This window comes from Hemibagrus wyckioides, linkage group LG29 (assembly GCF_019097595.1).
Source record: "Hemibagrus wyckioides isolate EC202008001 linkage group LG29, SWU_Hwy_1.0, whole genome shotgun sequence".
In the NCBI taxonomy this organism is placed as follows: Eukaryota; Metazoa; Chordata; class Actinopteri; order Siluriformes; family Bagridae; genus Hemibagrus; species Hemibagrus wyckioides.
The window spans coordinates 2,639,560-2,657,181 of NC_080738.1; the positions used below are offsets into that span (position 1 = coordinate 2,639,560).

At 40.9% G+C, this 17,622-nt stretch overlaps 1 protein-coding gene and 1 pseudogene across 1 annotated transcript; one reads left to right on the plus strand and one right to left on the minus strand.

Moving 5' to 3' along the window:
- Nucleotides 1-710: 710 nt before the first annotated feature.
- Nucleotides 711-11,036, minus strand: asah1b (N-acylsphingosine amidohydrolase (acid ceramidase) 1b). Its single transcript, XM_058384583.1, has 14 exons — nt 10,849-11,036; nt 10,057-10,103; nt 7,982-8,072; nt 7,306-7,392; nt 7,001-7,079; nt 6,786-6,860; nt 6,354-6,399; nt 5,814-5,958; nt 4,827-4,881; nt 3,937-4,018; nt 3,487-3,618; nt 1,901-2,024; nt 1,303-1,359; nt 711-1,106 (listed from the first exon to the last, which is right to left on the minus strand). Exons 1-14 carry the CDS (start codon nt 10,912-10,914, stop codon nt 1,017-1,019), a joined length of 1,176 nt encoding a protein of 391 aa, XP_058240566.1. The 5' UTR covers nt 10,915-11,036; the 3' UTR covers nt 711-1,016.
- Nucleotides 11,037-12,267: 1,231 nt separating this feature from the next.
- Nucleotides 12,268-16,372, plus strand: LOC131349324 (butyrophilin subfamily 2 member A2-like; annotated as a pseudogene).
- The last annotated feature ends 1,250 nt before the right edge of the window (nt 16,373-17,622 follow it).

A 17,622-nucleotide genomic window follows, 5' to 3' on the forward strand; every position in this document is an offset into this window, starting at 1 on the left:
TCTCTCTCCCCCTTCTGTCTCTCTCAGGTCTCCATCTTCCTTCTGTCTGTCTCTCTCTCTCTCTCTTTGTGTCTCTCCCCCCTTCTGTCTCTCTCGCCCTTTCTGTCTCTCTCTCAGGTCTCCATCTTCCTTCTGCCTGTCTCTCTCTCTCTCCCCCTTCTGTCTCTCAGGTCTCTGTCTTCCTTCTGTCGGTCTCTCTCCCCCTTCTGTCTCTCTCAGGTCTCCATCTTCCTTCTGTCTGTCTCTCTCTCTCTCTCCCCCTTCTGTCTCTCAGGTCTCTGTCTTCCTTCTGTCGGTCTCTCTCCCCCTTCTGTCTCTCTCAGGTCTCCATCTTCCTTCTGTCTGTCTGTCTGTCTCTCTCTCTCTCTCTCTCAGGTCTCCATCTTCCTTCTGTCTCTCTCGCCCTTTCTGTCTCTCTCTCAGGTCTCCATCTTCCTTCTGTCTGTCTGTCTGTCTCTCTCTCTCTGTGTCTCTCCCCCCTTCTGTCTCTCTCGCCCTTTCTGTCTCTCTCTCAGGTCTCCATCTTCCTTCTGCCTGTCTCTGTCAGGTCTATCTTTAGGATGAAGTTGTGGAACTATTTTACAAATACAGGATTACTAAAATCAAAACGGAATAAAAAAAATAACAAAAAATGAAATAAAAATGAAAAAACAATAATCAAAATAATTTCTAGTATAATTTCCAAATAATCTCTCTGTCCCTCTGTCTCTCTCCCCCTTTCTGTCTCTCTCACGGCGTTTTTCAGATAAAAAACAGCAGAAAGCCGATCGAGATAAAACGAATGATAACATGATGAAAAGGAAACACAAATAAACCATAAAACAGAACGAAGAAGCAAGATTTAAATTTCATGTCTCTGTATCAACACCTCAGAGCCGCGCTTAATAGAATTCCTGTGTTGTGTTTTATATTATATTATAGGATTAATTTTATTAAATGATCAGTGTGAGTGTTTAGGGGTGGAGTCGTAATAAGGTGCATGCTCTCTGTGTGAAGGAATGTTCCGGAAAGAGCTTTTACCACGGCATGCAGGGATCCGGACAGGCTCGGACAAACGACTCCAACTTCCCCTTAGACACCTGCATGAGGGTAGTGTATGTAGTTAACTACGAGAGAGAGAGCGGGAGAGAGAGAGGGAGGAAGAGAGAAGGGGAGAAAAAGAGAGAGAGTGAGAGAGAGAGATTAGATTAAAAAAAAACATCTGTTGCTATAGAAATGATAACGTATATGTTCCATTCTCAACTTCTGAGCCAATCAGATCCCAGAACTCTACAGTGGTCATATAATAATGACAGGACCTACCTTGTTTAGGACAGGTTTAGTGGACAGGACGTCGTAGACCGTCTTTATGGAGATCTTCTGCAGGAGGAATGAAACACAAAATCAACAGTCTTTAACCTTTATACAAACTAACTACTGGATATCTCCTGGATAACCCCTGGATAACCCCTGGATAACCCCTGGATGATTTATATTTTTATTACTGAAATTAATATATTTGGAAAAATAAAAGTTTCCTTAATTCTCTTAAACACTTCACTTTAACAACTGATCAAAACATCGTGTTTCACTTTAATCTGTACTGAAGAGCACACAGTCACCTCCTGGATCTGTTCAAGATGACAGACAGGTAGCTGTGACATGACATGACAGACAGGTAGATGTGACATGACATGACAGACAGGTAGATGTGACATGACATGACAGACAGGTAGATGTGACATGACATGACAGACAGGTAGATGTGACATGACATGACAGACAGGTAGATGTGACATGACATGACAGACAGGTAGATGTGATATGACAGACAGGTAGATATGATATGACATGACAGACAGGTAGATGTGATATGACAGACAGGTAGATATTTTGAGGGTGTGTCAGTATTGTCCCTCACCGCCTGTGTGGTCAGATTCATGCACTTCATAGCCGGAGTTCTGCGGTCATCCAGGAACAGTGGTGTCTTCCAGTGGTCATAATTTGTCTCTAACACATACCAACGACCCTGCTTAACATCCAGCCTGAAACACACATATAAACACTATATACGGTCTGTAAAATAGTAAGGTGTGTGTGTGTGCTCACTCCAGTGGGTGGAGGTTCTGTGTGTGTGTGTGCGTGCTCACTCCAGTGGGTGGAGGTTCTGTGTGTGTGTGTGCGTGCTCACTCCAGTGGGTGGAGGTTCTGTGTGTGTGTGTGCGTGCTCACTCCAGTGGGTGGAGGTTCTGTGTGTGTGTGTGCGTGCTCACTCCAGTGGGTGGAGGTTCTGTGTGTGTGTGTGCACTCACTCCAGTGGGTGGAGGTTCTGTGTGTGTGTGTGTGTGTGTGTGCTCATTCCAGTGGGTGGAGGTTCTGTGTGTGTGTGTGTGCTCATTCCAGTGGGTGGAGGTTCTGTGTGTGTGCTCACTCTAGTGGGTGGAGGTTCTGTGTGTGTGTGTGTGCTCACTCCAGTGGGTGGAGGTTCTGTGTGTGTGTGTGTGTGTGTGCTCACTCCAGTGGGTGGAGGTTCTGTGTGTGTGTGTGCTCACTCCAGTGGGTGGAGGTTGTGTGTGTGTGTGCGCGCGTGTGTGCTCACTCCAGTGGGTGGAGGTTGTGTGTGTGTGTGCGCGCGTGTGTGCTCACTCCAGTGTGTGGAGGTTCTGTGTGTGTGTGCTCAGTCCAGTGGGTGGAGGTTGTGTGTGTGTGTGTGTGTGTGTTCACTCCAGTGGGTGGAGGTTCTGTGTGTGTGTGTGTTTACTCCAGTGGGTGGAGGTTCTGTGTGTGTGTGTGCTCACTCCAGTGGGTGGAGGTTCTGTGTGTGTGTGTGCTCACTCCAGTGGGTGGAGGTTCTGTGTGTGTGTGTGCTCACTCCAGTGGGTGGAGGTTCTGTGTGTGTGTGTGTGCTCACTCCAGTGGGTGGAGGTTCTGTGTGTGTGTGTGCTCACTCCAGTGGGTGGAGGTTCTGTGTGTGTGTGTGCTCACTCCAGTGGGTGGAGGTTCTGTGTGTGTGTGTGCTCACTCCAGTGGGTGGAGGTTCTGTGTGTGTGTGTGCTCACTCCAGTGGGTGGAGGTTCTGTGTGTGTGTGTGCTCACTCCAGTGGGTGGAGGTTCTGTGTGTGTGTGTGCTCACTCCAGTGGGTGGAGGTTCTGTGTGTGTGTGTGCTCACTCCAGTGGGTGGAGGTTCTGTGTGTGTGTGTGCTCACTCCAGTGGGTGGAGGTTCTGTGTGTGTGTGTGTGTGCTCACTCCAGTGGGTGGAGGTTGTGTGTGTGTGTGTGTGTGCTCACTCCAGTGTGTGGAGGTTCTGTGTGTGTGTGCTCAGTCCAGTGGGTGGAGGTTGTGTGTGTGTGTGTGTTCACTCCAGTGGGTGGAGGTTCTGTGTGTGTGTGTGCTCACTCCAGTGGGTGGAGGTTCTGTGTGTGTGTGTGCTCACTCCAGTGGGTGGAGGTTCTGTGTGTGTGTGTGCTCACTCCAGTGGGTGGAGGTTGTGTGTGTGTGTGCTCACTCCAGTGGGTGGAGATTGTGTGTTCTGGAGCGTGTAATGATGGACGCCTGGCCGCTCTGGTTGCCTCCCAGGATGAAGTACGCGGGCGCTAACAGCTCGGTGTCGGACAGCAGTGTCTTAGCTTCCGCATAGCTACAGCATCAGAGAGAGAGACCATCATTATGGTAACGTTATTTAAGAAGAAGAACCAAATGAATAAAAGATACTTTCTACAAAAAACTCAAACTAAATTCAAGCCACTGAAATGAGCACTGCTTTACACACACACACACACACACACACACACACACACACGAAATGCCGGCCTCTGATTGGTCAGATACAGGAAGTAGAATTTTATGGAAGTATCGTTGCTAATACACTGAGAGAGACCAGCTTATTTTTTTTTATTATTAATCACGCATCATAGAAACACCTTCATTACGCGTGACTCTTTAACTGAGTTTCTACCTGGTGGCGTTTTCCAAGACGGAGCGAGTCAGGAAGCCAATCCACATGCCGTCTCTCTTCCCCAGGATCCACTCCAGAATTCCTGCAGAATTCCAACACACTTTATATTTATACGATGACAACATTACTGACCCCAACCTACTGATCCATCCAGGTTATGTAAACAAATCAGCACCGAATCCCAGAGTTACACTGTAAAAATGCTGAAAAATATATATCACTGTGAATCACTTGGTAAACGACTCATTTCAAATGATTCTTCTGAACGAGTGAAATGAGTCAAATGAATGATAAAATTATAAAATGAGAGAGAGAAAGAGAAAGAGAGAAATCACTTTGAATCGAGTGACAAATGACTCATATTGGAGTCTCAAAGAAATCTGATTCTGACTCTTTCTGTAAAAGTCTTGATCTAGGGTCAGTCATCATGCACATCTACTTGTGAATCACCTCAAATGACTCAAAGGAGTCATTACATCAATTCAAAGGAGTCAATATTTTAAAAATATGGAAGAGTTTGATTTATGGTGCCGTTCAGGAGGTTCAGCTACCACATATGAGAGCTGATCTACAATCAGTCATCATTAACAACTCATTTTATACGACTCTTTAAAAAGAGTTCAAATGATTCAAAGGAGAAGCCAGAAAAATAATAATATTAAATGTTCTTTTGAATCATTTGATTCAAGTAACTCGGTTCAAATGAGTCAGTTCAATTTAAACGACGCGTACTGTACTGTCATCATCCTGCTGATCCTGAATCAGTTTTCTCTTCAGATCCTGACACACATGACTGTAGAGATAATAACTGAGCTGGTCCGGGATCAGTTACACAGTATTTCTTCATTTTGGGGGAAAGAGAGAGGGATGAGATGAGAGGAGTGACTCACCGATGTAGCCTCCATCCAGGCTGAATCTCTCGTTCATTGTGAGGGTGAACACGTTCTTTAGAAACAGAGAGGGGTGGGGAGTGAGAGAGAGAAAGTGAGAGAGACAGACAGACAGAGAGAAAGAAAGAGAGAGAGAGAGAGAGGAAGAGAGAGAGAGATAGAGAAAGAGAGAGAGAGAGAGAGAGAGAGGAAGAGAGAGAGAGAGAGAGAAAGAGAGTGAGAGAGAGAGGAAGAGAGAAAGAGAGAGAGAGAGAGAGAGAGAGAGAGAGAGAGAGGGAGGAAGAGAGAAAGAGAGAGTGAGAGAGAGAGGAAGAGAGAGAGAGAGAGAGGGAGGAAGAGAGAAAGAGAGAGAGAGAGAGGGAGGAAGAGAGAGAGAGAGAGAGAGAGAGGGAGGAAGAGAGAAAGAGAGAGAGAGAGAGAGGGAGGAAGAGAGAGGTCATGAAGTTATAATGCAGTCTTGTGACTCTCATCAGCTTTGAATGAGATTCCTGTTTTTGAATCAGTTGCAGAAATGAAAGTCAGATGACAAAAAGCGCAATACTGTACAAACCGACTAAAGACCCATGTGACATCCTGTAATGTGTGTGTGTGTGTGTGAGAGAGACAGTGTGTGTGTGTGTGTGTGTTATCTACACTAACCTCATTCCTCTCACTTATTTGGTTCTGTTAAATAAGAACCTTCACTGTAAGGTGATAAGATTTGCAGAAAAAACACAGCTATCTGAAGTTATCTTAAGTGAAATGAAGTGAAAACCAACAGCGTGGTCCGACTTTATCAGCCGCTGTGTGTGTGTGTGTGTGTGTGTGTGTGTGTGTGTGTGTGTGTGTGTGTATGTATATTGTTCTCCATGAAGGACCTACACGTACGTTACACTACACGCCTGTTCTGCTCCAAGATACGACATTAACGATCTCTGTACAGCCTCGAGTGTGGTATCAGAATGACCTGATGATGGACATTTATATAGAATTAAAGGTGTGTGTTACAGGCTGGATGCCGGTCAGCGTGCCCACGTAGCCCGCGAAGTTTGTGGATTTGAAGACGGTGCTGTTGTTCCTCCTGAAATCCACATTCACCACGAGAGGCTTCAGGTTCTCCGTAAGCATCCACGAGTGGTTCTTCTTGTCCCAACTACACACACACACACACACACACACACACGCACACACACACGCACACACACACGCACACACACACGCACACACACGCACACTTTAATGATATTTACACTGACTTTTCCACTTTTTTCAGTTAAAAAAAAATATTGACCACTAGTTAAAAAAAATAAAATAATAATAAAATAATGATAATAATAATATAATAATTAATAAACTAATATAATAAAAAATACTACTACTACTACTAACAATAGTAATAATAATAATAAAAATAATAATATAATAGCTAAATACTAGTTAAAAAAATAATAAATACTAGATAAAAAAGTTAAATAAATAATTATTATTTAATAGTTAATAATACTAATATATAATAATTAATAATAGCTAAATACCAGTAAAACTAACCCCATAAAAAGTCCGAAGTCCATATTCCGAGCGTGAATGAGGTTTCCTGCAAAAGACAAACACAAAAAAACCCTCAAATCATATTTAACACACACACACACACACACTTTTCTCTCTCTCTCTCTCTCTCTCTCTCTCTCTCTCTCTCTCTCTCTCTCTCCCACACAGCACAGGACAGTAATTTTTCATATTTTTAAAGAAAAGCATAAACTCATCTTTCCTGAAGATATCAGAAAACCTATAAACATCTCCTTACAGAAAACTTCACCAGGCCAATGATTACACCCAATTTTTTTTTTTTTTAGTAGCCGTTACTATAGAAACAATAACGAGCGTAGTCAGAGCTGCTTTAATAGAACATGAATCAACATCTACTGACCAATCAGACTCCAGGATTCCACAACACAGTGGAGATGATTATTATTTACTCACCTTTAGGATCCTCGGCCACCAGCGAGGTGCACACAGTGAAAACCTCGTAGAAAATGTTGAACAGAATGACCTCACCTTTAAAATAATAAATAAAGAAAGAAAGAAAGAAAAAAAATGTATACCTTTATACCTAATGCTCTACTTTTTGAAGATACTGTTACATCAGTCCAAGGGAATAATGACCATGGAAATAGATAATTATGGGAATTTCTTACCCAGTGGAACTCCGGATGCTGTTGCGATTCCTTTAATCTCTTCGTTAAAGGGATATGGGAACGTGTCGATCATCAAGGGCTGTAAATCAAACACGACAAACCTGTGACTCCATCACACACACACACACACACACACACACACAAGCGCATCCAACATCCCTGGTTCTGGCCACTAGTTCTCAGTTATCTGGTTTCTTATTGGTTTAGACAGGAACTAAAAACAAACCTCTCTGGATTCTTGATGCCTTCTGAACTGGAACCAGTTTCTTTCCAGCACACACACACACACACACACACACACTCACAAAGGCCGTGTCGATCAGCTCCTCCAGGCGTCCACTAGGCACGAAGGCGTCTATCAGATCTTTGATGGCCTGGATCATGATGACCAGCTGAAAGAAAAAAACAAAAAGAGCACAGAGGATCAGGATATCTTCTACAAACAGGGGGATCATCTACATGAAGAACATTTTAGACTGGAATCAGATGGAAGTGGAGCACAATGTTTAAGAAACGCTGTAATTATAAACCACTGATCCAACTCTGATACTCTCTTTAGATCTCAGTCCAACTCCAACTCTCTGAAAACACACTGATGCTGTCTCTGGGGATCAGTAAAACTTTACAGTTAAATTTTATTAAATCAGTAAGACTTTATTAAAATCAGATAGAAATTCAAATCAAGATCAGAATCCCAAAATATTCTGCTACCCAACACTTAGCTAAATACTCGTTACAAAAAACTAAACAATAGCTAATAATAATAATAATAATAATAAGAAGAAGAAGAAGAAGAACTAAATACTTGTTAAAAAAACTAAATAATAGCTAATAATAATAAAGTAAAACTTTATTCAATCAGATGGAAATTCAAACAAGTGTCAGAATCCTGAACATTCTGCTGCCTCACACTTACAAATAGCAGTGATTTGGGAAATTAGTGTTACCATAGCAACAGTGTTCACACAGGGGTGGACTTACATCGTTCTTCTTATCCGTGATGATTTCTGTCCATCTTTTGCTGGGAGGCAGGTTGAGGTTGACGGTGTACCATGTGACCTCACTGACAAACCTGAAAAGAAGAACAGATAAAGAGCAGGATGGTGAGTTCTTCACTAAATAAAAAAAAATTACATTATTTCACCAGCACTGAGTGAGAGATGTGTGATCTCAGTGCTGTGGAACTTCCTGTTGTGACATGTTCCTTATTGCAGCATGTGACACTTCAGTGTGACAGGGACACTGACAGGGACACTGACAGGACTACTCACAGGACTACTCACAGGGACACTGACAGGACTACTCACAGGACTACTCACAGGGACACTGACAGGACTACTCACAGGGACACTGACAGGGACACTGACAGGACTACTCACAGGACTACTCACAGGACTACTCACAGGACTACTCACAGGGACACTGACAGGACTACTCACAGGACTACTCACAGGGACACTGACAGGACTACTCACAGGGACACTGACAGGGACACTGACAGGACTACTCACAGGACTACTCACAGGACTACTCACAGGACTACTCACAGGGACACTCACGGGGCACTAACAGGACTACTAACAGGGACACTCACGGGGCACTAACAGGGGCACTAACAGGACTACTAACAGGGACACTCACAGGACTACTAACAGGGACACTCACGGGGCACTAACAGGACTACTAACAGGGACACTCACGGGGCACTAACAGGGGCACTAACAGGACTACTAACAGGGACACTCACAGGACTACTAACAGGGACACTCACGGGGCACTAACAGGACTACTAACAGGGACACTCACGGGGCACTAACAGGACTACTAACAGGGACACTCACAGGGCACTAACAGGGGCACTAACAGGACTACTAACAGGGACACTCACAGGGCACTAACAGGACTACTAACAGGGGCACTCACAGGACTACTAACAGGACTACTAACAGGGGCACTAACAGGGGCACTAACAGGACTACTAACAGGGGCACTAACAGGACTACTAACAGGGACACTCACAGGACTACTAACAGGGGCACTAACAGGACTACTAACAGGGGCACTAACAGGACTACTAACAGGGGCACTCACAGGACTACTAACAGGGGCACTCACAGGACTACTAACAGGGGCACTCACAGGACTACTAACAGGGGCACTAACAGGACTACTAACAGGGACACTCACAGGACTACTAACAGGGGCACTAACAGGACTACTAACAGGGACACTCACAGGGACACTAACAGGACTACTAACAGGGACACTCACAGGACTACTAACAGGGACACTCACAGGCGCACTAACAGGACTACTAACAAGACTACTAACAGGGACACTCACAGGACTACTAACAGGGACACTCACAGGACTACTAACAGGGACACTCACAGGACTACTAACAGGGACACTCACAGGACTACTAACAGGGACACTCACAGGAGCACTAACAGGACTACTAACAAGACTACTAACAGGGACACTCACAGGAGCACTAACAGGACTACTAACAGGGACACTCACAGGACTACTAACAGGGACACTCACAGGACTACTAACAGGGACACTCACAGGGACACTCACAGGACTACTAACAGGGACACTCACAGGACTACTAACAGGGACACTCACAGGAGCACTCACAGGAGCACTCACAGGAGCACTAACAGGGACACTAACAGGGACACTCACAGGAGCACTAACAGGGACACTCACAGGAGCACTAACAGGGACACTCACAGGAGCACTAACAGGGACACTCACAGGAGCACTAACAGGGACACTCACAGGAGCACTAACAGGGACACTCACAGGACTACTAACAGGGACACTCACAGGGACACTCACAGGACTACTAACAGGGACACTCACAGGACTACTAACAGGGGCACTAACAGGACTACTAAAAGGGGCACTAACAGGAGCACTAAAAGGGGCACTAACAGGAGCACTAACAGGGACACTCACAGGACTACTAACAGGGGCACTAACAGGGACACTCACAGGGACACTCACAGGGACCATGTACAGGTGATGGAGCGGGTAATCAGACTTACGTCGGGCCGCTGGGGGGATACATCCCTTTCCGACACTCTTCTGTGTACTGAAAATAAACACACACATATATAAATACACACACACACACACACACACACAAATACATATATGTATTTGTGTGTGTATATATATACACATATACATACACATTATATTATATATATTATATATATATAATATATATATATATAAATACACACACAAATACAAATATATATACACACATATATATATATATATATATATATATATATATATATATATATATATATATATATATATATATATGCATATGCTCAGATAGATAGATAGATAGACAGACAGACAGATAAACAGGCAAACAAGCAGACAGATAGACATATAGACAGACAGACAGACAAGCAGGAAGGCAGGCAGTCAGACATATAGACAGTCAGGCAGACAGACAGGTAGATAAATTAGGTACATAGAGATAGACAGATAGACATATAGATAGATAGACAGACAGACAGACAAGCAGGAAGGCAGGCAGTCAGACATATAGACATACACATAGACAGGCAGGCAGACAGACAGACAGACAGACAGGTAGATAGATAGACAAACAAATTGACAAAGCAATAGACAAAACACATAGAAAGACACAGAAAGACAAGGAAACAGACACATATGTGAAATTAAACCTCTCTCTCTAACACACATACACACACACATACATACAAACACACACACACAAACAAACAAACACACACACACACACTCACACACACAAACACACACTCACACACACTCGTTAATAAAACGCTACTCACCGGAGGGACATACTGCAGTGACACGCAGCTAAAAACACAGAACAGACACACCACTCGGAGGAACATCGCCACAGTTTAAGTGAACAACACAACACAACACAACACCTACACACACACACACACACGGAAAATCGGTTCCCTCTCACGCGCCCACAGTGTCATCAACACGGAACTGTGTGTGTGCAGTGCGCGTGACAGCTGAGAGCGGAGCAGCCCATTTCATAGGGAAGGGGGTGGAGTCACAGCAGAGGAGTAAACAAATCCTGAAAAAATAAATAAATAACGTGTAAACAAAGGGGTTTAAGAGGCAGAACGAGGATTTTAATGTTTTTGCAAATAATTATATAATATAATTTATATATTATATTATATTAAACAAGCAAAAATAATTCATTCCGAGCTTAATCATGCAACCAGGGAAAAAAGAGAATTCAACAGAATAGAATATAAGTAAATAAACACATGATCAATAAATAAGTTACATAAAAATATCAATTTAAAAAAAAAGTTCTTTTAGTCCAGAGGTTTTTTGTGTTCATCTCTCAAATAGATCATTCTGACAACGTTGAGGGTGTGTGTGTGTGTGTGTGTGTGTGTGTGTGTGTCCTTACTGTTCACTTTTGTCAGGTTTCTTCCCCCACCTTGTGGACACAGTTGGATCTCACAACAATTAATAATAATAATAATAATAATAATAATAATAATAATAATAATAATAATAATAACTATTATTTATTTATTTATTTATTTATTTATTTATTTATTTATTCATTTATTCTCCCACTGTGATTAAGTGTATTTCTGGAAACGTCTCCATCATGTGCTGAAGCATTCTCACATTCTCAGTAACTGCTTTATCCTGGTCAGCATGAAATGAAATGAAAGCAACTAAATTAGTTGTCTGTCATGTATAAACAATTATATTAAAAGTTTCCTGTCCTGTACACACACCTGTGCTGTAAAGCTGCAAACCAGTTTATCATCACATCACTTCCTGTGTCTTCTGAACAAAGTGCACTGAGCTACGAAGGAAACGGTGCAGAGGATAAATGGACAAGGTAAGAAACAGCGGATATATTCTGATAAAATAAATATCAAGATATTAATGCATAAACATGTAACTAGAAAAGTTATCAGTGTGAAATCAGTTAAAAAACATCTTTATTTTCTCAGTATGCTTTCAATATGATGATATACATACATGTTTAATTTAATATTATACAAATAGATTTTGTTAATGCATTTCCTGTTGGATTGTATCATCATCAATATTATTATTATTATTATTATTATTATTATTATTATTATTATTATTATTTAATAACAGACCTCACAGTAACTCAGTATTTATACATTAACAGAACACCGAAAGAAGACTGTTGTAAAAAGTTAATGATTTGTTTTTTATGATCTTCAGCCATGTTACTGATCTGCATCGCATCTGTTCTCGCCTGTTCAGCAGCAGGTAGATACAGTATGTCTATATATTAACAGAGAGATTCCCATATATCTGGTCTGTGTGTTTGAAATGAGTCACAATCATTAGTAAAATTCCAGAGGTTTCAAGAACAAATGATCCTGAAGTTTATTTACAAATAAATAAAACATTGATTGTTCTCCTGTGTGATAGATGAGGCCCAGGGTCCAGAAGTGATTTGAGATTATTTGCACTGATTGCTGTTGAACACGTAGATGAACAATTTGAAAGTGAAAGCTCAGACATTAAGGCTTTGGATTTCTGATCAAAAGGTTAGAAAGTTCCATCATCACCAATCTGACCACGGTTGGATCACTGAACCCTTGGTCTTGTCTCTGTTCTCTCACTCAGAGTTCTCCATCGTCATCCCCAGTGCTTCAGTCTCAGCTCTGGTGGGTTCTTCAGTTGTTCTGTCCTGTGGTCTTTCTCCAGCTTTAAATGCCAGAACTTTTGAAGTTTGCTGGTACAAGAATGTTCTCTGTCAAAACCTGGTTCTGCTCTACAAAGGCCAAAATGTCCAGGAGAACAGGAACAGAGTGTCTCTGATTGGGGAACTGAACAAAGGGAACGTCTCACTGAAACTAGACAACCTCACATTAGTCGATGGAGGAGAATATTTCTGCTTTGTAAAGAGCATCAAGTGGTATGAGAAGGGCAGTGTGACCCTGGCAGTAAATGGTATGGAAAAAATCCATAAACAACAACTTTGTAGGGCTGAGATAGTAATGAATGTTTCCTGGTTCCTATTTCCATTAAACTCAGATTGTTCACCACAGCACTAGGTTCTACACCTGTCCTTTCAAATCATGAAGCTGCAGAAAAGATGAACGTTACCTGTACATCAGACGGCTGGTCACCCAAACCCACGGTCACCTGGAGAGAACAAACTCACAAACAGCCACATTTACTACAGAACTGGTACGTGATTCAACTGAATTAAATTCGATTAGAATACCACTTTTCAGAACAGACATGGTCACAAACAGATGCTTTCCGGAAGCAAGGGATGTGTCATCTGGCTAGCATGCCGTTTAAATTCCCACAAACCCATAAGTCCCCTTAATATTGGAAAGAGTTCAGTATTCAGAGGAAGGGTCTCTCTGGTGGTGTGGCAGATGAACAGCAGGTGGGTTTGTTACAGTATCCCCTCCCCTAGGAACACCTCTAGGTGTTCTCCTTCAAGGCCTTCCCCAAGGTCTTGGTGCAGAGCGATCTGGGTACATCTAATGGAAATCAGAGTTAAGGTAGGGAGGGATGGAGGGAATGCAAGATGTTGCTGATTGGGACCTATGATCTTTCAGAGCTGTACTTTTTCCAGTCTACCAGGAACTCTCATTCTACGGGAGTCCAGGATTTCACAAACCAGATAGGCTGGTGATCCTTTGATGTCAAGTGGTAGTGGGTTGTTGTCAAAGCTTGTCATGGCAGATGAGGCATGAGCTGGCTTCAGAAGTGAAGCATGAAAGGATTCAAGACTGTGGTGAAAGCCACAGATGATAGGTGAAACAATGGCAAACAATCCAAATCATAAAACAAAACAGAGCAAGTACAGAGAAAGCAGAATAAGGTTATACACGAAAATCAAACAACAAAACATCTCAGTATGCAATAGATTGTTAATACTTTTCACTGACATCTGGCTAGCATGCCATTTAAATCCATGAACCCTGAAGTAACCTTAACACCGGAAACAGATTAGTATTCAGGGGAAGGGTCCCTCTGGTGGTGTGTCGGGTGAACAGCAGGTGGGTTTTTTACACCTATTTTTCACTTCATATGCATGATACCAATTTAGTTTCACTCCATGGAGACCAGCTCACTATCAAAGGCTCTACTACTAGCAAACCACATGAAGCCCACGGATTACAGCGTGTGAAGCGTTAAAGTGATGCTCCTTCTTTCTCTCCCAGACTCTGAAGGGTTGGTGAGTGTGAGCTCATGGCTGCTTTTCTCTCCACCTGAATCAGACTGGATCTCCTGTCCTGTAGGTTTTAACCATCAGGAAATAAGAGAGAGCAGAATTTTACCACTCAAAGGTAAGATATCTCTTACTATAAACCTATCTTGTGCAAACTTTCCTGGTTGCTAGGGTGGTTTCAGCAAGGGTACATCTGTCACTACGCGAGTGTAGCTTTAAAAATAATGAGCAGTGATGTACCTTTATTATCAAAGCTACGTAAGCATTTTCCCTGGTAATAGAGATTCACTAAATGATGGTTTCATGCCAACGAAAGATATTTCTGAAAGTTTTTTTTTTCACTTTCTGGCTCTCTAACAGCAGTGTGTTTGGAAAACCTTATTAACTGATGCTAATCTTCTTTCAGGATTCTGGAGGGACGCGTTCATCTCAACTCTAGTGTTGTCCTTAATTATCCTCATCACCTTCACTGTTCTGCTGATTTTATTCAGAAAAGGTATAAATGACATATTTATTAGTATTTAAAAGATATAAAAAGTTAGGGATATTGGATATACAAGCAACAAAAGTCTTGTAAATTTCTAATAATAGCATGAAGTGTTTTATTCTTCTTATAAATTACAACATGCCCAGAATTACAAATATTTGCTTATTAAAAATGACACAGGAATGTCTTATTTTATCCATTTATAGTTACAGTTTCAGGTTATCTATCGCCCATGAAACACGTCCCTTCCTGTCTTCTTACATTATAGCAGCTATAAACAGTCATTCCCTCACCAGACTGTCTGCCCTGTCATTTCTATGAACAGGTTTCCTCCCGCACTGTTCATCTCATAAAAATGCAAAAGCAGCAGGTAGAGTTTTTCCGTTTCCTCTGTATTCCTTTAGGAAAAACTCTGAATAATGCATTTTAGTAACTTCTAGTAACGTTTTCTTTCTTTTCTATCATACAGCAGATTCTCATGAATCCTTACCGGCAGAGACGCTTCCTCTTAACGTTTCAGAGAAAATGAATCAAGGTCATTTTTATTCATAACGACTCTAAGGATTCTCTTTAAAACCACACCTTCATTTACTTCAATAATTTCTATGGTTTATATTATTATATGACAATGATAAAAGCTGTTTATAGTGTAATTATCATTAGAATCACCATAAAAATAAATGAAGCTTCGTTATTGTATTAAAAGTTATTTCTTTATTGAATTACTACAAAACAAAAATGGAATTTGACAACGGAATACCATGTAAAGGCACTTACATTTATTTATTATTTATTTCATGTGTCTCTTAACAGGTATCAGTTTATCACGTGAACCCCAACAATCGACTGAAGAATCTTTTAGATCCAGATTAAGAGGTACATCAATCCTCAGTCTCTTTTCTGTGTTTGTATCTATTCACTGTTTGTCTTTATGATGAAAATTAAATCTCAATGTTCTTTTAATCAACAGTGATTAAACTCACACTGGATCCATCAACAGCCCATGAATCTCTGAAAGTGTCCACTGATTGTAAAAGTGTTTCCTTTGATAAAAGATGCAGTGACTCTAAATCTAAATTTCCTCATGTTGTGAGTAAAGAGGGGCTCGGATCAGGGGAGTGCTACTGGGAAGTGATGATATGGGATAAAGCATTAAAGCGGAAGTCGTCGTGGAGTGTGGGAGTGATTCAGAAATCCCAGTCAGAGAAGAAGATGATCAGAGCTCTGTGTTATGAAGGAGGCAATAAGGCATAGGCTAATATTGACGAGTTCAGTGAAATACCTATTGATTACAGTATGTCGAAAATAGGGCTGTTATTAAACAGTGAAAAGAACGTTCTTTCCTTTTTCAATGCAGGTAAAACCTCTGATAATTTTCTCTGTGCATTCCGTAACATTCCACATGACACATATTTTGCGTTGTCCAGTCCAGGAGTGAAAGATGTGTCATATCAAAATTATAAATTAACATGAACATGATAGAAAAAGTGCAGAACAGCCAGAGGATTGATTTCCTGTTCAGCAGCTACAACTTCCTGTGTGTAAATAAAATCTGAATCAAATCAGAGGAACTTTTTCACACTCGACATCTCAACAAGTCCAACAGATTCAGCTTTGGGTTACGCTCCTGCTGGAGATTTCAGATAGAACAGATGACTGGTGTGTTGTTCACAGCCATGCTCAAGTCAAATCCTTGTGGATCAGAGAACAGAATAATTACTGCACTGTCTGATCATGTATTAAAAATATTTTTAAAGCAGTGTTTAATGCTGTACATTTGCTTGTTATGATGCTGTGATTTTATGTTGTTATGGATTCTGTTTTATTAAATTGAGTTTTACAGAACTGTCTCCTGTCTCACTTCACTGTTCTGTAGAAGGACGAATCTGTTCACAACAGAAACTTTATTTACCTTCTTACTAATGACCCCATATTTATGCATTTACTGTTATAACATTTTATTTTACTTCATTCTTTACATACAGATAGATAGATAGATAGATAGATAGATAGATAGATAGATAGATAGATAGATAGATAGATAGATAGATAGATAGATAGATCACACACAAACACACACACACACTCGTTAATGAAACGTCACCGGAGGGACATACTGCAGTGATTCGCAGCTAAAAACACAGAAAAGACACAACACTCGGATGAACATTTCATTTCATTCAATTAACCAAATTATTTGTGTACAGGGAAAAGAGCAACATGTAGTTTATTAGTTTAACAAAATAGAACATAAGTAAATAAACACATGATCAATAAAAGAGGTAGAATTTGCTTTGATTACTCAAATAGATTACTCTGACAACATAGTGTGTGTGTGTGTGTGTGTGTGTGTTTGTGAGTGAATGCACACACCCAGGAAAGAACCACATAATCCTTACTGTTAACTTTTGTCAGGTTTCTTCCCCCACCTTGTGGCCACAGTTGGATATCACACCAATTAATACTAATACAATTCAATTCAATTCAAAAAAGTTTATTTGTCCCCAAGGGGCAATTAAAGGCATGTGAGCAGCATGAAGGGCATACTAATATAAATAAAAATAAATAAATAAATAAAAATAAAAATAATAATAATAATAATAATAATAAAGATAATAAAAATACAGTTTAAATATAAGAAATATATTTAAAATATAGATAAATATAGAATATATAAACAAGAACAGTACTAGTAATAAAAGGAAATTGAAGCCACAGTAATGATAAAGTGCAGAATAAACTGCAATAATCTGTGTTATACAGATGTGCCATTAACCCAAATACTGTGAATGGTTCAGAAAGATGTAACATGTGACTGGGATACAATGCAGACAGGTTATTAAGAAGCATAATTTTAAAAAGCATAGTATTTTTCTGTGATTTAAAAAGGTT

Coding starts and splice junctions, on each gene's coding strand:
- asah1b (XM_058384583.1), bottom strand. CDS start 10,914: ATGTTCCTCCGAGTGGTGTGTCTGTTCTGTGTTTTTAGCTGCGTGTCA. Junction 7,393..7,981: donor TCACGGATAAGAAGAACGAT/GTAAGTCCACCC, acceptor TTTTTCTTTCAG/CTGGTCATCATGATCCAGGC. Junction 5,959..6,353: donor GACTTCGGACTTTTTATGGG/GTTAGTTTTACT, acceptor GTGTGTGTGTAG/TTGGGACAAGAAGAACCACT.